This window comes from Delphinapterus leucas, chromosome 3 (assembly GCF_059928025.1).
Source record: "Delphinapterus leucas isolate spDelLeu-1000000601 "Yukka" chromosome 3, BTC_Dleu_Yukka2, whole genome shotgun sequence".
NCBI classification, from domain to species: domain Eukaryota; kingdom Metazoa; phylum Chordata; class Mammalia; order Artiodactyla; family Monodontidae; genus Delphinapterus; species Delphinapterus leucas.
In genome coordinates this window covers 15,708,796-15,729,542 of record NC_143131.1, presented here as the reverse complement: position 1 = coordinate 15,729,542, position 20,747 = coordinate 15,708,796, and the positions used below count along the sequence as shown (strand labels likewise).

At 46.0% G+C, this 20,747-nt stretch overlaps 1 protein-coding gene across 1 annotated transcript; it reads left to right on the top strand.

Moving 5' to 3' along the window:
• The first annotated feature begins 2,501 nt into the window (after positions 1 to 2,501).
• On the top strand, positions 2,502 to 16,168 carry ZNF622 (zinc finger protein 622). Its single transcript, XM_022581418.3, has 6 exons — positions 2,502 to 3,132; positions 3,808 to 4,056; positions 4,273 to 4,435; positions 7,233 to 7,345; positions 14,118 to 14,261; positions 15,892 to 16,168. Exons 1-6 carry the CDS (start codon positions 2,532 to 2,534, stop codon positions 16,017 to 16,019), a joined length of 1,398 nt encoding a protein of 465 aa, XP_022437126.1. The 5' UTR covers positions 2,502 to 2,531; the 3' UTR covers positions 16,020 to 16,168.
• Positions 16,169 to 20,747: the final 4,579 nt, after the last annotated feature.

Genomic DNA, 20,747 nt, shown 5'->3' with positions numbered 1-20,747 from the left:
ACAAACAACAAATGCTAGTGGTGGCCCATTTCCCAAATGGTCCCCAAAGACACCCCATTCATGCCCTTACAAAGTCCCTCCCACATTAAACAGAGCTGACTTTCCTAAGTAAGAGCATATCGTAGAAATGACCCTGTGTGACTTCCAAGGCTAGGTCCTAAAAGATATTGTGACTTCTACTTTGCTTACTTTTGAGGGAAGCCAGTAACCATGTTATGAGGACACTCAAGCAGCCCTAGGTAGAGGTCCACTCAGTGAGGACCCCAAAGCTCTTGCTATCAGTGTGTAAATGAGCCTCTTCCAAGGGGATCCTCCAGCCAGAGTCAAACCTTCCAGCTGCCATCACATGATCAGCCCCGTCCCCCTGCAACTTCATGAGTCCATGAGCCACGTAAATTTCCGACTTACAGAAATGGAAAGAAGCAAAGTCTGTTGTTTTCCTGCTAAATGTTGGGGTAATGTGATATGGAGTACTAGATGGCTAGTACAGCGCTACCGAGGAAAGGTCTGCTTAGGAAAGACTGATGAGTTGGGGGTAGGCACTACTGTGAAAAGAGGGTGTGGATAGGCCCCTCCTGTAAACGCATTTGGGCAGAAACCTGCAAAGTAAGGGAGCAAGACAGCAATACTCGATCCAAGCATAACAGTAAAGAATTTCTGAGATTTAGTATGCACCTGAGATGAAAGATGTTTGCTTAGCCTTGTTAGAGCAACATCAAGTGTCAGTGTGACTGAAGTGGGGTGAGCAGAGTGGGGAAGGAGGTGTGACAGGCGGTCAGAAGGCGGGGTAGGGCCTCCTAGAATAGAAGGGCAATCCTCTTGGTCAGTTTGTGCTGCTATAACAAAATATCACAGACTGGGTGGCTTATAAACAACAATTTTTTTTTCTCACAGTTCTGGAAGCTGGAAGTCCAAGATCAGGGTGCCAGCATGGTCCGGTGAGGGGCCTCTTCCTAGTCTCAGACTTCTTATTCTATCCCTTTTTGGGTCTCTGAGGTCTATGTGCTCAGAATCTAATCACCTCTCAGAAGTGCCACCTCCTAATACCATCACTTTGGGAATTCGTTTGTCAATATATGAATTTTTTTTTCTTTTTGAGGGGGGTGGCACAAACATTCAGACCAGGGCAGGAATGTGTTTATACTTTATTCCCAGTCAGGGGAAGCCACTGAAGGTTTTCAGCAAGAAGAACAATGCGACTTAACCTACATTTTAAAAAAACGTCAATATCTTCTTTGGTGCTACGGGCCGCTTGGATTTTAAACATGCAATGTCCAATTCTGAAAAAGGACGGACTGGTTCAGCTAGGCTGCGCAGACGAGTGTAAGAACTCCCTACGCCTTTAACATTCATGCTTCCTATAGAAACGGGCTGCTACGCATGACATGACATAGTTAACTAAGTACAGGACACGAGGCTCGTCTGAACTGAGGTGTGCTGTTAACTGTAAAATGCGCACTGGAATCCCAAGATTTAGTACCAACAAATGAATGTAAAATGTCTCACTAAATCTTCTGGCTTGATTACATGTTGAAATGATAATATTTTGGATATACTGGCTTAAATAAAATATGGCCATCTTACCTCTCTCTTTCGGCTTTAATGAGAATGCGGCTACTATTAGATTTAAGAGGACCTACTTGTCTGGGATTCTATTTCTACTGGGCAGCGGCTGGGCTGGACTCTGCGCTCCGAGGTGCAAACTCTCCATCCAGGAGTTTCCCCTGAGCCCTTTCCGCCCCAGTAAGGCCGAGGTTCTAGCCGGGAGTCTCCGGTTTTCCTGTGAGTTCCCTCAGCCTCTGACCCGAGTCTCCGGTCCGACCCCCGGGCTGGCCAGCATCCCTGGCTTTCGTGACAACCACTCGCGGGCTGCAGGGGTGCAGGGCGCGGACCTCAGAGAATCCAGACGGTCGGGCGGTCGCACGCATCAGTCCTCCCGGCTCCCCAGTCCTCCGTCCCGCGCGGTGGTCCCCTTCCCAGCACCACGCCTCACAGCACAGCCAAAAAGGACAGTAACCTGCGGGGGCGAGGCCTGTCGATCACACCCAACTCAGGGCAACACCCACCTCGGTCGACTCAATGAACACCTATTACTTCTGGTCAACCCAGCTCACGCGGATCCACCGATCCCACACCTCGCGGAGACCTAAACAACAATCACCTCAGGCCCATCCAATCACCACTCGTCTCAGGCTCATCCAATCACCACCTGCCTCAGGCCCATCCATTCACAGCCCTCCTTACGCCAACCCAATCAACACCCACCTCAGGCCGACTGGGCGGGGCCGGATCCCTCCCGGGCTTCCCCCACATTCCCGGGGCCTCTGGCCTCTCCGCGGCGGGGGCGTGGCTACAGGTCGGGAGGCGGGACTTCCTGTCCGGCCGGAAATAATTCGATCCAGTCCGGAAGTCAGCTCGCAATCCGGCTCTTCGTGGGTCTTGAGGCTTACGGTCCGAGTGTCTGGTGGGGTCAGGGCGCTCAGTGGTCGCTAGACTGCTGCCTTGGTTGGCCTCTTATTTCCCGGCTGGCGATGGCGACCTACACCTGCAACACCTGCCGGGCGCTGTTGGACGACGCGGAGGCGCAGCGGGCCCACTACAAGACGGACTGGCACCGCTACAACCTGAGGCGCAAAGTGGCCGGCATGGCCCCGGTCGGCGCCGAGGGCTTCCAGGAGCGGGTGCGGGCGCAGCGGGCCCTGGCGGAGCCGGAGAGCAAGGGCGCGGCCACCTACTGCACCGTCTGCAGTAAGAAGTTTGCCTCCTTCAAGGCCTACGAAAACCATCTGAGGTCCCGGCGGCACGTGGAGCTGGAGAAGGAGGCGGTGAGTCGGAAAGTGGCGATCCTGAATGAAAAGAACTTGGAGGAAGGGCTGGGCGTGGACAGGGATGCGGTGAACGCGGCCATCCAGCAGGTCATCAAGGCCCAGCCGTCCACGTCTCCCAAGAAGGCGGCCCCAGCGCCCGAGGCGGAGTCCCGGAGTCCAGTGACCGTGGCCGCTGGAGGACGTGGGACTCAGCAGCGAGACCCGGTCGAGAAGCCTCCCCGGCTGCAGTGGTTTGAACAGCAGGCGAAGAAGTTGGCCAAACAGCAGGGGGAGGAGGAGAGTGAGGACGACCTGGATGCAGATGGTGGGGGCCTGTCTGGGGGGCGGGGCGGGGCGGGGGACGGGGCTGGTCCTCAAGCTTCCAGTTTATCTTTGAGGTTGGAGGGGGGAGGTGTCCGTTTTCAGGTGAAAGTGATGCGTGAGGGTGTTTCCTTGGTTTCTGAAGTGGCTGGTGTGGCCAGCACCCCCACAGGGCATTTTGTGTGTTTAGCTCACTGTTGTCGATTCGGGGACTGAAACCTTAACGGGGGGTGGGGGGAATAGTTACTTAGTAAATATTTGTAGAATGAAAGGATACATTCTCTGTTGAAGGAGGAGATTGTTAATATATGCAGAAGGAGAACATAGTACCCTCACACCATGTGCTGCAGAATGTTTAATTCCATTGGGTTTCTGGTCATGATGGCTTTGCTCTGAGTTTGAGGTGCTCAGAATCGGCTAGCTAACTTGCAGTGTGAGGCCGGAGCCAGCAATCTAGGCTTCTTGACTTAATGAGCTATTTTTCCCTCATCCCCCTGATGCTGATTGCATGTGTTCATATATGCATAGGAAAGGAGCACGTGCTTCCTTCAAGGGGTTTGCTGTGCGCTGAAAAAGAAGGGTGAAGGCATTCCTTAGCCATGCCGACCGGTGTGTGGTGGATGATTGGCTGACTTTGAGATCTTCAGCTAACTTTGTTTTTCAAATCTCTGGCTTGCAGACTGGGAGGATATTGATTCTGATGAGGAACTGGAATGTGAGGATGCTGCAGCCCCGGAGGAGGAGGCAGCGGAGGAAGAGGCTGGAGGAAGCACCCCGCGTGGTGCCATCCCCATAACTGACTGCTTGTTTTGTCCCCATCATTCAAGCTCCCTCACGAAGAATGTGGCTCATATGACTAAAGTGCACAGCTTCTTTATTCCTGATGTAGAGTATCTTTCCGATCTTAAGGGACTGATTAAATATTTGGGTAAGTTCAGTCGTTTTTTCCTTTTGAATGACAAAATACCACATTATTGGGGGGCATTAATTTGGGGCTTCTCCTCAATCTTGGATTGAGTGACCGGCCGATTTTGTGAAAATCAGCAACTTGATGGCTGTTTTTTGAAGTGTGGACATCGACAATGAGCCCTAATCTGGCTGCAAAAAGCTGCTTTCATATTTTTTTCTCAACTTATTTTTCCAGGAGAGAAAGTTGGTGTGGGGAAGATTTGCTTGTGGTGCAATGAGAGGGGGAAGTCCTTCTACTCCACGGAAGCTGTACAGGCTCACATGAATGACAGGAGTCACTGCAAGCTCTTCACAGATGGGGATGCTCTTTTGGAATTTGCAGACTTCTATGATTTTAGGTAAGTCTGGTTTGTAATGTCGAGCGAAGCCAGCTGATCACATTTGCATTGGATTTGCACGTGCCCCTACCTGATAACTGTCTGTGTCTGGCTCTGTCCGGTATCGTATTCTTCATACCTCTTAGCACACTTTTTTAGGAGGTACTTATTTCCTCTCATTCTGTAGATGAGAAACTGAGTATCACAGAGTTAAACACACATATCTGACCCGGAGAAGATCTCAGGCCCAAACTGTCAGTTTGTGTGGTTTGAAAACTTGTTTTTGCTTGTTGTGGTTTCCATGGTCAGAAGTTCAGTTTTGCCAGTTACCTCAGGAACAGAGGCAGGGAGGTTAGGGTTCACATCTTGGTTTCCCTGAGAGCCCTTGAATCACAGGCTGTCCCCTAAGGGACTTGAGCTGGTGGCTGCACCAGGCCTATCCCAATCACTTGTTGGTGAAATTATTCCACCTTTACCTAGAATCTCGACTATTTCATACATCATGCAACGAATCCATGCTAGGAATTCTGGAACAGCTGGTTCTTAGTGTCAGTGTGCCTATGACCTAGCACAGGTTGCTGTGCAAGCAGGTGTGTATAATGACCGTGCCAGGTGTGCAGAGTCCACCTGATACAGGTGTTCAGAAAAGTGCTGGTCTTTTAAGTTGTCCTTTTGCATTTTCCTCCTGATTTCTCATTTCTTACTTGTCCTGACAGAGAGTTTTTCATTATAGCCACTTTGGTGGCTCTGTAGGGGTATCCATTGTGGTTTTAATTTGCATTTCCCTGATGAGGACTGATGCAGTTGAGAACCTTTTTATATATCAACTGGCCATTTGGATATCTCTTGTGAAGTATCTGATCTAGTCTTTTGTCTGTTCCTATTGGCTTATCTGCCTTAGTGTACATTTCTCCAGTTATTTTCCATGTGTATTTATGAACAGCGGTAGAAGCACAGGGATTCTTCTGGAACTACAGTGTCTAATTTGCTGATTCCTAGGTGTACTCATGTCGCTCTTTTGGTTAATTAAGTAAAAATTTTTTAATTCAGTTCTTCAGTTGCACTCCCCACATTTCAAGCCCTATGCTTAAAAACAGATGTGCTTTAAAAGTAGCTACCATAGTGGACACACAGACTGAAAATTTGCATCATCAGAGACTTCTGTTGTTCAGCACTGTTCTAGGACTTGTTTTTGTAATGATTAAATTGAGGAGAGCTGCATCTCCAGCTGTACAGTCTCCTCCTCTTCCTCTGTTTGCCAGCCCTCCTGGAGAGAAACAAATACAGAGGTGAAGGAATTCTGTTATAGGTTATTTGCTCACTCTTTCTTAGAAAAATTTTAGATTCTCAGCAAAACTGGGCAAAAGGTACAGAGATTTCAAATATACTCCTTACCCAACACGTGCATAGCCTCCCTCATTATCAGCATCCCCCAGTGGTACATTTGTTACAATTGATGAACCAAGTTGATCCATCAGTTATCACTCAAAGTCCATAGTTTAGAGTTCACTCTTGGTATTGTCCATTGTATGAGTTTGGAGAAATGTGCATACAATGACATGTATCCACCATTAGAATATCATACAGAGTGGCTTCACTGACCTACAGATCCTCTGTGTTCCGCCTGTTCATCATTCTCCTCCACCCGACCCCTGGGAAACAGTGATATTTAATGTCTCCATATTTTTGCCTTTTCCAGAATGTTGTATGATGAGAATCATACAGTATGTAGCCTTTTCAGACTGCTTCTTTCACTTAGTAATATGCTTTTAAGGTTCCTGCATGTCTTTTCATGGCCTGCTAACTCATTTCTTTTTTGTGTAATCCAAAAATACTCCCTTGTATGGATGTGCCACAGTTTATTTATCTATTCACCTATTGAAGCACATGTTGGTTTCTTCAAGTTTTAAGAATTTGGATAAATCTTCTGGAATTCATGTGCAGGTTTTTGTATGGACAGAAGTTTTTGACTCCTTAGGGTAAATACCAAGCAGCAGGATTGCTGGGTCTTACGGTAAGAGTGTGTTTGATTTTTGCAAGACACCGCCAGCTCTTCCAAAGGGGCTGTACCCTCTTGCATTCCCACTAGCAATTAATGAGAGTTCCTGTTGCCCCAGATCCTCACCAGCATTTGATATTGTCATTGTTCTGGATTTTGACCATTTTGATAGGTGCATACTGGTATCTCTGTGTTTTAATTTGCATTTTTCTGATGACATATGTTGTGGAGCATCTTTTTTGCATGCTTATTTGCCATGTGTGTATCTTCTTAGTGAGGAGTCTGTTAAGGCCTTTGGCCCATGTTTTAATCAGATTGTTTATTGCTGAGTTTTAAGAGTTCTTTTTGCATTTGGATAGCAGTCCTTTATCAGATGTGTCTTCTGCAAATACTTTTTTCCAAGTCTGAGTCTTGTATTTTAATTCTCTCGACATTGTTTTTCACAGAGCAGAAGTTTTTAATTTTAATGAAGTTTAGCTTATCAGTTATTTCTTTCATGGACTGTGCCTTTTGTGTCGTTCCTAAAAAGTCATCACCAAACCCTAAGTTATCTAGGTTTTCTCCTATATTATCTGTAGGATTTTTTATAGTTTTGTATTTTACATTTAGGTCTGGGATCCATTTTGAATTCATAGGCCATTTGCATACTTTACTACAGACAAAATGCTAACAAATTGTTTTCTCTCCAAAAGCTTTCAGTGTAGTCGCTGCAACTGTTAACCTCTCACCCCTAACCCCTTTAGTTATCTAGTAGGTTTGCAGTATTTTAGTTAAATTTGAGGTATTGGTCTATGTATTAATGACATTCCATGGTTCCAGGAGTAGCTACCCAGATCACAAGGAAGGGGAGGATCCTGATGGGACTGAGGACTTGCCCTCAGAAAGGGCCTTGGAATATGAAGACGACACCATGGAGCTGATTCTCCCTTCCGGTAAGTGCAGTTGTCCAGAATACATAGCTGCATGCCGCTGAGATTATCGGAGCGGCATGTTCCCATCACTTCCCTTCCACACCAAGGGGAGAGACCCTACAGCTTCAAGTGTGTGTTTGTGTTCCCCTGGATGAGGTGAACTCTGAAGGTTGCCCCGTAGCTCTGTCTTGGCTGTTTTGTTTAAATTGCATCAATGTTTTCCTCACTTTTGTTGTGATTCGTAATGCTTTAATCAGTCATTGCCTTTCTTTTCAATACATAGACCTTTTGTATTCTGTTTATTATCTGGTTTTTTGGCCCCATCCAGGTTTTTCTTGTTAAACTTGACTTTGCTCTTATTCCTTGAACTGATTCCTGTTTCCATGGTGGCTCAGACTTGCATATGTTAGTTTGGCATGGGTGGACCTGATTGACAGCACCCAGGTTTCCTGTCCGTATTCTGGGTGTAGGGGGAGGCTTGGAGTTTGAATTCTGCCTTCTCCTTCGGGGAACAGGATTCATAATGGCAGGATTTTGTCCCAGATGTGAATAGAAGAAGGAAAGCCATGAATATGAGAAGTATGCATTATTGCTTACAGTGTTATGCTTAGCTAATAGGAATGGGGGCAGCTACAGAAGACGTGTCTAAAAAGGACAGGGAATGGGATGATAAGATAATAAGATCCTAATAATACCTCGTATTTACTGAGCAGTTAGCACATTCAGGCAGATATATTATTTTAGCTTTACATCAAGCCTTTGAGTTAGATTCTGTTATCCTTATTTGACATATGAGCCAGCTGAAGCTTAGACAGGTTGAGTAATTTACCCAGGATCATGGACCTCGTCAGCGAAGCCCTTTCCCCACTTGTCTCCACTGCCTGGGAGATTTGCAGTGATGGTGGGAGCAGGAACAGCCACATTGCCAATGGAGACGTCTGCCATGAAGAAGCCACCCTGAGGTGCTGCTCTCCACCTGGAATAGCACGGCTTAGGTATAGAGAGCCCTGCTTAACCCAGAGTAATAACCTTCTAAGGCTAAGGGCAGCTTTAGACAATGACAGTGAAAGGACAGTGCCGGCAGAACCTGTCTTGAGGATATAATTCTTCTACAGTGGGGGGAAGCGGCAATGCAGCAGGATATTGTGGCCTACACAATACGCAGCAGCAAAACAGGCCTAAATGTATCACAGAGGACCGAGTCCCGCCTTCCCGTGGTGGAAATACTGAGGCAGAATGTCAGAAATAAGCTTAATAGCTTCTTTTCTAAGACTGTTTATTTAGCCCCTAGTTTCATTAGCTTCCCCTTCCTTAACTGAGACTGAGATCACAGTAGACCTTGAGAAAGTGAATGAAATGGTCCCTGCCAGCGGCGCATGGCGTGTAGTAGGATCACTAGGAACGTGGGCTTCATTTTGCAGCAACGCTGCTCACCAGTGAGCATATCCTATTTTAGAAGTAGAGAAATTTTCATCTGGACTTAAGACGTCTGTAGCTTAAAGACTCCTTAGCTATGTAGACAACACATTTGCCCAGAGCGATGGAGTTTCCTCAGGTTCGCCAAAGCCAAACCTGGGTGTCTTCTCAGGATCCACTCTTCCTCTCCCACATCCAGATGGTGACTAATTGCAATTCCTAAATGGCTTTTGAATATTATTTCTTTTTTTTTCTCCTTATCTGTGTCACCATGAAAGCTTCCTGTCTGGCCGTCTCCAGCCTGGTTTCCACTTGACCACCAGTCTATTTTCTTTTCCCTCTGGAATTCCCAGGGGGAGCCCTTGCCTTCAGGGTCACTTTGTCTCCCAGGTGTCTGGCGCTCTTCCTTTCCCGCCCGCACGCAGTCTCCCTCCCCTGGGCCTTTGCCTGGGCGCTGCCTCTGTCCCCCCTTCCTCGTCCTCGCCCTGCAGGGCTCACGTTGGGCCCCCTGCCCAGCTGTCGTGATGTGGCTCTAGCTCCTCTGTGCCTGTGGGCTGGCTTGCCTTCTGCCCCGTTTCTGTGAGGACAAAGCTGGCGTCTTCCATCTCCGCACAGTGCCTCAGACACACAAGAGCCGCGTAAATGTCTGTTGACTGAGTGACTGGCAGGTTGGAGGTGACTTTTATTTATTTATTTGCCATACGCGGGCCTCTCACTGCTGTGGCCTCTCCCGCTGCAGAGCACAGGCTCCGGATGCGCAGGCTCAGCGGCCATGGCTCACGGGCCCAGCCGCTCCGCGGCACGTGGGATCTTCCCGGACCTGGGCACAAACCCGTGTCCCCTGCATCGGCAGGCGGACTCTCAACCACTGCGCCACCAGGGAAGCCCTCTTGGGTTTTTTAAGCATGAATTTCCTTGCTCACAGCTACGTGTCCACGTACCAAGTGATGCTGTTTTAAAGTACTGGATGATGACCTCAGGGCAGCTCTTAAGGGAGACTGGGAAGTAGTGAGTAAGCGGCTTGGTCTTGGAGTACTGGGCGATATTGTACTGTTAGACTCTGGAGAGGCCAGACCAGCTGCCAGGTGCTGCCTTATCTCAGCTTTCGTCCCTAGCTGTGCACTTTTTTCTGAGTGTGTGCATTTTCCTGGGGAAACGCTGTTACATCATAAAGTCACCTGTGTGGCCACACGGATTTTTAAATTTTTTTATTTCTTCATTTGTTTTTTAATTAATTAACTTATTTTTTGGCCACCCTGCGTGGCTTGGGGGATCTTAGTTCCCCGACTAGGGATCGAACCTGCACCCTGGGCAGTGAAAGCGCGGAGTCCTAACCACTGGACCGTGAGGGAATTCCTCCGCACAGATTTCTTTTGACTGTGTGGGTAAGTGCACTTTTTCTGGGGAAAGGCTGTAGTTTCTGAAAAGCATCTGTGACTTGGACGAGATTAAGAGCCAAGAATGGAAAAATCTAAATGTACAGCATTCGCTGCCTTCCTGGGTCTTCTTCACAGATGACCAGGGGCTGAGACCTGATAATAGAATTTGTTTAAATAGCAACAGAACATAGCACTCTTAGTGAATCAGAAGGTCCCAATATTTGGAAATTTACTCCAGCTATACAGTTACATACACTTTTACCATCTCATTTTAAAAACCAGTCATGCTCTAGTCAGTCTTGGTTATAATGAGACATGACAGTTTTGTGTCCATTGGTTTACCTCCGTGTCTCAGTGCTGACTTGGGGATTTTGTAATGAACCAAGAAAATAGGAAATCTCTGAATAAACACTGTATACGTGTGTAGTGATATTATAACAGTATATTCAGTCACCTGGTCATGTCTTTGAACGAACTTACCGTTCAGAAACTTCCTTGATTATGCTCAGTTATATGACTGGGTCAGCGTGGATGTTAGCATGAAGCTGACTTGGGAAGGATTCTAATGTGGAGAGCCTAGTGGTACTTAATCAGCTACACTTAGCAGAGTCTGCTTTAAACTGGTTTTGAAAGCAGCGGGGAGTTGTGATTCCTGAAATCTACTTGCTTCAGGTCAAGTAGATGATCCCAGAGGCAGTGGCATAGAGTGGCCGGTAGAGGGCGCTATGAGCATTTATTTTGAAGACTGTGGTCTGGCTCAGTTCCTCCCTCTTTGCTCTTCAGTTCCTGTGGAGCAAGTTGGTGTGAAAACACATCCAGTTAGTTGCTGACTAGCCAGATGAATCTGTTGCTGGATCCACGAAAGGCACGTGATCAATCTTCTTAGGAAACTTACAGTTAGAGAGATTTTCTTTTTCACTGTCTAATGTCACCCAGTGTTAGGCTATTTGTTAAGTAGGAGTGGAAATTTTTAAAATACATTTATTTATTCGTTTGTTTATTTCTTTCTTTTTGGCTGCACTGGGTCTTTGTTGCTGCATGGGCTTTCTCTAGTTGTGGCGAGCGGGGGCTACTCTTCGTTGCGGTGCACGTGCTTCTCACTGCGGTGGCTTCTCTTGTTGAGCATGGGCTCTAGGTGCATGGGCTTCAGTAGTTGTGGCACGTGGGCTCAGTAGTTGTGGCGCACAGACTTAGTTGCTCTGCGGCACGTGGGATCTTCCCTGACCACGGCTCGAACCCGTGTCCCCTGCATTGGCAGGCGGATTCTTAACCACTGCGCCACCAGGGAAGCCCTCAGTCTTTTTTTTTAATTGAAGTACAGTTGATTTACAGTTTTGTGTTAGTTTCTGGTGTACAGCAAGTGATTCTGTTTTTTATATATATATATATATATATATATATATTCTTTTTTGTATTCTTTTCCATTATGGTTTATTACAGTATACTGAATATAGTTCCCTGTGCTATACAGTAGGGCCTTGTTATTTACCTATTTTATATACAGTAGTTTGTATGTGCTAGTCCCAAACTCCTAATTTCTCCCTTCCCCACCTCCTTCCTTTCCCCTTTGAGAACCGTAAGTTTGTTCTCTATGTCCGTGAGTCTGTTTCTGTTTTGTAAAGAAGTTCACTTGTATCATGTTTTAAGTTAGGAGTGACAGTCTTGTAAGCAGTTCTTACTGTGGAGAAAGATAGATGGACAGGTTGTGGCTTCGTCATAACTCAGACATTACCCATCTGTTATTTATGGACAGGCACGCCGTGTTCTATAACGAATTTTCCTTGATAAGGGCCTTCCAGTTGAGCTGTCCTCAGCACATCGTACTCGGTGCTTAATGTTAGGCTCTCACTGTCATTGCCACAGGACAGGAGTAACTTTAAACACCGAATGTTTAGCGTTCTCCTGTCAGGTGTCGGAAACCTTGGCATTGATTAATGAAACTTTTTCAAGCATGTTTTAGAAGCCAACCTTCAATAATAACGGATTTCTAAATGCTGCTTACGAATGTAAATAAATCGATTTATTAAGTACTAATGACCAGCAGCATTATCATTTAATGATTTTGAGGAAATCATCATTGCAAACACAGAGCATCCTGCCTATATTATAAATAGAAAGTCATAATCAGCAGTGCTGGGCTTTCCTGCCAGAGTCTCCATTTAAGAGTGAGTCCTTCTCCATCCGCTGTATCTCACTTATTTCTTGTGGTTTAGGAGCTTTGTTAACTCTTCTGCTGCCAGAACAGTCAGGTCCTGGGAAGCATCTTTTCATCCATATTAGTATCCAAAGGCCACATCATCTCTGAATTGAAAGTTTCTCTTTGTCATCTCTTGCGTCTGATCACCAAGCAGTCAACTGGAAGTAACCACTTTTCCATATCTGCGCAGAGAGCAAACTGTTTCCCAGGTAGCTTGCCAGGTATAGGGACTTGAAACGAAATAACCTGACAGAATTTTTTCTTGCAAGTTAAAAATCAAGGTCCTAAAAGCGAATATAGCCATCTACAATAGTTAACAGTATTCTGTTCATGGTCTTTCTGCACAAAATATTCTGAAAGAAATGATTTTATATATATAAGTGTAAAGCTTCCATAGCAGCCGTACACATGGTTCTACCTGGCTGTATTTCCTTAATTCGTTTTCAGTGGAAACAGCTGTTCCGTGCCTTGTGTGTATGCTGTTGTTAAGCTTCTATGCGTTGATGTCTGTCTGGGAATGTATTTGATTGCTTATGTTCTAGTTAATATTCCTGTGAAAGTATAGCCTGGGTTTAGTAAGCTCTCAGGTGATCTCATGCCGGTGGCCCAGGAGAACTTTTCAAGAGCCAGGGCGCTCTGATGGAGCCTGGAGTGTGTCATCACTGAAGCCATCCCCCTTCACTTTCACCTGCTGTGAAGCTGAGATCCAGGGGTCAGCACACTTGTCCTATAAAAGAACAGATAGTCCAAAGCGTTCATTTCTGAAAGCGTGATTGACTGACATGGTTGTATCAGATCCTTCTCAGTAAGTAAAACCTGGAGAGAGGATTCATCTTAGTCATCTTTTAAAATTACGGTTCGGGCTTCCCTGGTGGCGCAGTGGTTGAGAGTCCGCCTGCCGATGCAGGGGACACGGATTCGTGCCCCAGTCCGGGAAGATCCCACATGGCGTGGAGCGGCTGGGCCCGTGAGCCCTGGCCGTTGAGCCTGCGCGTCCGGAGCCTGTGCTTCACAACAGGAGAGGCCACAACAGTGAGAGGCCCACATAACGGAAAAAAATAAAAATAAAAAATAAAATAAAACTACGATTCACCAGGCGACTTCCGTCGTTTAGAAAGCAGTAGGGCAGGGTTTCTCAGCCTCAGCACTGTGGACGTTTGGGCCAGATAATTCTTTGTTTTGGGGGCTGTGCTGTGCATTGTACAATGTTTAGCCGCATCCCTGGCTTCCACCCACTAGATGTCAGGAGCCTCCCTCTAGCTGTGACAGCCAAAAATGTCTCCAGTCATTGCCACGTGTCCTCTGGGGATAAAATTGCCGGTTTGAGAACCACTGCAATAGAGAATTTAAGCAAAGGAAAAGTGGATTGGTGTCTCTTCTAGACTCAGACTGTGGCTTGTAGACCTAAACATCAGGGCCATTATCTGTGCTTAATCTTTTTTCTATTAAAAAAAAAGTTAAAGCTCCTTACCTCCTCGGATCCTATTATCTGTATTAGTTGGGGGCAGCTATGTGAATTTCTAGGGAAGCATATTGTCAGTACAGATGCTGAATTTTTCACCTGGCAGTGACTTGCCATTATCTCTGTTTTTCAGTGTCTCTACTCTTTGGTTTTCCTTCTTTCATTGTTTAACATGCAGCTTCATCTTTCTTCAGCAGATTAAAGCACTGTTTCTTCTGGCACATCCATTTTCCAGCTAGATAAAAGTGAAAATTCTGATTCAGAAAGCCTTTACTTTTATAGCTCTGCCTTGAAAAACTGTCCAACTCAGTGCTTCAATATTGTTCTTTTGAAAAACAGGTGCCAGAGTGGGTCATCGCTCCTTGATGAGATACTACAAACAGCGGTTTGGCTTGTCAAGAGCTGTGGCAGTTGCTAAGAATCAGAAGGCTGTGGGCCGGGTCCTCCAGCAGTACAGAGCCCTGGGCTGGGCTGGCAGCACAGGTACGTCCACGTGGACCACAAGGCCCGGCCCAGGAACTTGCATCGCACAAGGGGCCTCGGGTGAACTGGTTTTTTTCTTTGTCCTTGTGGGTCCTCTCTAGGGGAAACTTACCTTCTTGGCCCTGGGGGCTTCTGTGACCACTTGAGACATTTATGGCAATAAGCCCAAAGCTCCATGACTTAAAAGCTTTGTATTCCCTAGCACAGTAACTATTTTAAAACTCATATAGACCATTACCTTTTTCAGGAGGTATAGTTACAAAAATAATTGTTTAGCAATTAGCAAAGGTTGAAATTCTCCTGGAGGTCATACAGAGGAATTAAATATCCTTGTGGCGATAGTTTGAGCTGTGAAGTCAAACATGACTTACCTGATATACTTGTAGGTTCTTATACAATGAGTATGAGTAATTTAATTGACCGAAACCTCTGTTTCCTCACTTATAAAGTGAAGATGATATTAATAGGACCTACTTGTAGAGTTGGGCAGGTTGACTGTCATAATGCATGTATGACATAGTACATGTACATAATAAAGGCCAGCTGTCGGTTCTTCCTTTTGTAATTTTTCCATAGAAAACTTAGTAAGACTCAGAGCTAGAGCAAGCCACTGAAATTGTTAAGCTTTGAAACATCATCAGTGTGAAATTATTTAAATCTATTCTGATGTGTCTGCTGAGTGAAGCTCATTATGCTTGGATCTTCAAGGAGAAAGTCAGTCCACTGCAAACAGTATAGAGAGAAGGGAGAGAGCTGCCTTCTGATGGCCTGGAAAGCTTTGGCACTGGAATCCATTGTAAATGGCTCTGTGTTTATATACACGTAGGTTCCTTCACTACGGCTCCCTGTGAGCTGAGTTGGTTTTTTATAATTAATTAATTTTTGGCTGCTTTGGGTCTTCGTTGCTGTGCGTGGGCTTTCTCTAGTTGCGTCGAGCGGGGGCTACTCTTCTTTGTGGTGTGTGGGCTTCTCATTGCGGTGGCTTCTCTTGTTGTGGAGCGGAGGCTCTAGAGTGCAGGCTCAGTAGTTGTGGTGCACGGGCTCAGTTGCTCCACGGCATGTGGGATCTTCCTGGACCGGGGATCGAACCTGTGTCCCCTGTATTGGCAGGCGGATTTTTTTTTTTTTTGAGGTACGCGGGCCTCTCACTGTTGTGGCCTCTCCCGTTGTGGAGCACAGGCTCTGGACACGCAGGCTCAGAGGCCATGGCTCGTGGGCCCAGCTGCTCCGCGGCATGTGGGATCTTCCTGGACCGGGGCACGAACCCGTGTCCCCTGCATCGGCAGGCAGACTTCCAACCACTGCGCCACCAGGGAAGTCCCTCTGACTTGGTTTATAGTCTGCCTTTCTCTGTCCCTTTTGGTCAATGGGGCTTCACCTTTTGGGCTTATAGACCTTTTCAGATGATGAAAACTAAAGAGGCTCATCCCAGAAAAATGTATATAGAGAGAAGTTCTGGTATGCAATAAACCGCGCAAGGCCCGTTGGATAGAGACCCCAGATAATAACTCTTGTTTAAATATAAGAACCCACTTACCCGAAACTAGCTTTGATTCTCTGCCAAGTTGGGTCTTCTCTGATCACGGGTCACAGACCTTTGCCTCATTTCTTATCCCCTTTCCAACCCCAGGAGCAGCTCTCGTGCGCCAGCGGGACATGCAGTATGTCCAAAGGATGAAGTCCAAATGGATGCTGAAGATGGGGATGAAGAACAACGCCACCAAGCAGATGCACTTCAGGCCCCAAGTGCTGTTCTGAGTCGGCCAGGGATTGCGTCATCATCCTTCTGCACAAGCGTCCTTCTTGCCTGGGGACCCGTGGAAGCGGGATCAGGTAGCAGACCCTTATGCTGCTACTTCTTCCTGTACTTTCTCTGTCTTGACCTGATAATAAAAGTCAGAATCGTATTGGCTCTCCAGTGTAATTTTTGGACAGGGTTGAAATGTCGTGTTTTTGCAAAGTGAGTGCTGTGTCAGCTGGACGCAGGCCCTGCCCTTCTGAGAGTTGCTTTGTTGTCTCGGCTTGAAACTGATTTAGGGCTGTCAGAATAATGTGGGGAATTCAAGAGCGGCTTGTCTGCTCCAAACCTGGTTTAATTTTCAGAAGAACACCTTACCATATCATGGCGTTGGGACCTCTGTAAGGGGGCTTTGAAGCTTCTGGAGGAGCAGAGTTGAATGTCCCTCCCTGGAATGTGTTATGGCTCCCAAGGTGGTGACAGTTTGGGCACTTTCATTAAATCCAGGGAAAGTAAAAGGGCATGTCAGTGGCTTGCTGTCAAGGGTCTTCATTTCTAAATGTGATCCCAGAAAGAACGAGTGTGCTTCACCCTGAGACTCAGTTTCCAGTGCCGCCTTTAGAGTAGGAAGAAAATCAATGTAAAATGTGTAAATTGCATTTGAGAAACAAGAACGACCTCAGGATTCAGTCTCTGCAGAGATGCTCCGTTTAGTGGTTTAGGGGGAAGGCCATGATATATTGGAAATGAAAGTAAACATGAAGTTCAGATCCATTGAGCTACCTTTCTGACTTTGGAAAAGTGACTTGGTCTTTGAAATCTGTAAAATGAGGTGTTTATTACCTCACAGGTTGTGCCGTTAATTAAATCAGCAACGGAGCCGTCCCTCGCTCAGTCCGCAGCACAAAGTAAGTGCTTCAAGTTCTCCCTGGTGGGGCAGGTGCCCCTCTGAGGAGGGGCATGTCTGGACAGCGCAGTGGTCTTTCTGAGGAGTGGATTCAGGGATGCCTGGAGATCGTGTTTGCCCTTACCATGCACTCAGCAGCCCTCGCTAGCTGGAGACACATCTTTTTCCTTAAATTTTGGGTGCAGAATGGAATGAATTATATTTCATTAGTACGCGGGTTCACTATCTAAAAGTGGAGGGCTCCCTAGTCTAACTTTACTCCTTCATCCTGTCTAACATTCTCGTCACACAAGTACCCACCTTCTTGTCTTTGACCTCTCTGAATCTATATCCTGAGAAAACTATACAGTGCTTGGCATGGGGTGTGTTTTTAATCTATACTTAGCTGAACGTACGGGACATTGTGCTATATTTCTTGTCAGTTTTGTTTTTCTTTGAGTATTTTTTCACTCGACTTGGTAAGCCTAATTCATCTTCTGACTGCTGGGAGGTGTCCATACTGTGTTCTCCACACAGAACTTCCCTCCCGCTGCAGCTGACCCCTCCTCCTCTCTAACCCCCAAGTCCCACACCAGCACCGCACTGTTTGAGTGCCTCGTTTATATTGGTGCCCTTTTAATTTTGAGGCGTTTTTGTTGTTGTTGTTGTTGTTGCGGTACACGGGCTTCTCACTGCTGTGGCCTCTCCCATTGCAGAGCACAGGTTCCAGACGCGCAGGCTCAGCGGCCATGGCTCACGGGCCCAGCCGCTCCGCGGCACGTGGGATCTTCCCGGACCGGGGCACGAACCCGTGTCCCCTGCATCGGCAGGCGGACTCTCAACCACTGCGCCACCCGGGAAGCCCCTTGAGGCCTTTTTACCTGTGAGTGGCGATGAGGACAGCGTATTTGCTGACCTGAAACCATCCCATTCATGTATTATCTACTTCTTCCAGTCTTCAAGAGACTCGTTCTGAGTTAAGTTTGTGAAGCAATCCACTGTCACCTCTATCCACATCATAACTTTTAAAAATTCAGTTTATTTGCCTTTCTGGAGTAAAGCTCTACTTGGGAAAGAAGGCAAAGAAAAAAGATTTAAACAACTTCTCTAGTTGAAGAAACAAAACAGCATGAGGAATGAGCTTGTTTTGCCAGGGTGGACTTCTTTGTGGTTCAGGAAAGTAGGGAAATGTCTGATACTGGATTTCCTTGTCATTCTCTCCTTTGATGTGTGTCTATTTTTCATCCTCTGGGTGCACTGCACCCCACTCTCTGACTTCTGTAGTTGGGATTCCTGGGGCTTCCTGGCCCGTTCCCACACAGCAATTTGCTACCAGATCTCCCCACGTTGGTCCTTTCAGGGCTGCATATTCTTGACGTGATGTCATGCCCATCACATTGGAGAAGAGGCAGAACCTGTCAAACTACCAGCTTAGAGCCTAAGGAGAAGCTCCCATCCTTAACTTCACACTTGATCATTTTTAATTTCACTACTTAAAATATATTGGTGACATAGTGCTTTTTTCTTTCTCCAATTATTTATTCACATTAAAAATTTTTTTTTTATTTTACATCTTTGTTGGAGTATAATTGCTATTCACATTTTTAAAATTAAATATTTATCCAAATTAACCCCAAAGTAAATTTTTATTAAATCCGAATTTTTAGTTTAATCCTTATCAATACTTGCTAACACCTATTATCTGTAAGATAGTTAGGTGTCTAAACTGACAGTAGATACCAGAGTAATCCTATTAAAGTTTCTGAATTAGGGCCAAGTTAGCACTGGCTGCTGTAGCTGGCTGAGTGACTTGTAAGGACTCTTTTCTCCTGGGAGTAATCCGAGGATGGGATGGACCTTGCAAGTTGATTCATCTGTCTTTGGTTGAGACATCAAGACTGGGGTCAAAAGCGAGAGAATATAATCTCGTTCCCTCTCTGTGTATTTTACCAAAGCCCCAGGGAGCTTTGCAGATTGGTTGCACTACCCATCCGCAGACTAGATGATGACTCGATGTATTCTTTCTGCTTTGTGGACTATGCATTGTGTTTTACAGAGTACAAAGTGCTTTATTGTGCCATGTTTTGTTTCTCCACTGTGAAGTGTAGGTAACATTCCTATTTCACACACGAGAAAATAGATTTAGGGAAGTTCAGTAACCTTTGTAGGGAGACAACAAAAAGAAGCCAGAGATTTCTGATCCAGCGTTCTTAACGTCACAGCATGTTCATACAGAATGTTCAGCAGCGTCTCATCCTAAGGAGCACGCTCAGTGGGGCTGTAAACATCTATTCAAGTCCCTTCTATTTGCAGCGGCTGTGAAAGAACCTTGTTCTAAATTGAGAAACACGTGGAATTTAATATGTCCTTTAATGTTACATACATGATACATACATAGTTAACATAAATGTTACCACATAAAATATCTTTTCTTGCCTAGAATGTGAATGAATTTGGCCCTTAACCAATTTTGATCATTTGTGAGTTCTTAATTTTAGGTTGCTTTCCTCTGTCTGAGATTTTTCAAAACTCTGTTAAGATTCCGTTGGACATGATTAATTTGGAATTCACAATAATTCATCTGTAGGAGACCAGATAATTGCTGTGTTTCCAACTCTGCAAGCGGGCATTTTTGCAAGGGAATCGCTTGTAGTCCTAGAGAAATTTATAAGTGCATTGAAGAATACCTGTCATTTAATTTAGACTCATTTGCAGTTGGCACATTAATTATTAATGCCGCTGAAACTGATGGAGATTAGGAAGATTTGATTAGCTTGTTAATGCTGCAAACATTTCAGTGTTAGAATAATAATTTATTGATTGTTTGTGGGGCTGACTGTTCTGTAGATCTGTTCTTTCTTCCTGGGCACAGAGCTTCCCGGCCAGACTATATTTCCCAGCCTCCCTGGTAGCAAGGTGTGGTTATGTGACTAAATTAGGGCCAATGGATGTGAGCAGAGGTTGGATTCAATCTAAGTACAGATCATCTCCAACTTGGAGACAAGCAGCATTTTTACACTCTGCCTCTTTTTCCTCTGCCCACCTGGAGATGAGGTGTTGCCACTTTCACCCACGTTGCCACCCTCATCTCAGAGGACAGCAGAGCGATTGGGTGAAAGGAACCAGGGTCTCTAAATGGCATCATGGAGTAGAGCTGCCCTGCTGACCCAAGCTGGTTGGGCTATTATGTGAAATAAACTGAAGCCACTGTGTTGTGGAGTTTCTGCTACAGTAGCCTCGCTTATAATCTAATAGAGTAAAACCCCAGGGTAATGCTAATGTGACCTGTCGTAATGCAACGGTGTTTGAGATGCAATTGTCAATTTCTGGTTCATAGCTTTCCTCTTGGTCTTGTTCTCAAACTGAGGTGGGCTAGATCCTTCTCTTTACACAGGATTGGGGGACAGTTAGGAAAAAAGTGCCTTACGATCATATGGGAATTTCTCAGGTCAGTATGTTCACTATGTCTCTTTTTTTATTCTTTCAGAGACAGTCAGAAACTGAAAATGAATATTTGTTATTAACCTTGTATGCAACTTTGCAACATGCTGTTAATTCTTTGACCCTGTTCCCATGGGGAGGCAGGGTCTATCTCCCCTTCCTTTGATGCTGGCCTGGCCTTAGTTGACTTGCTCATAACCAATAAAATGCAGCAGTAGTGACGCTGCGGATTCCACAGACAGTCACATAATGCAGTTCAGCTCCATCTTGCTTCCTTGGCCCCTGACCATGTAAGAAGTCTGACTCCCTCAAGGAGGTCAGGCTGTACAAAAGCCCAGGATATGGGGAAGGGTCACTGTAGGTGCTCTGGTTGACGGTCCCAGTTGAGGTTCCAGTCAGTGGCCAACACCCACTGCCAGCA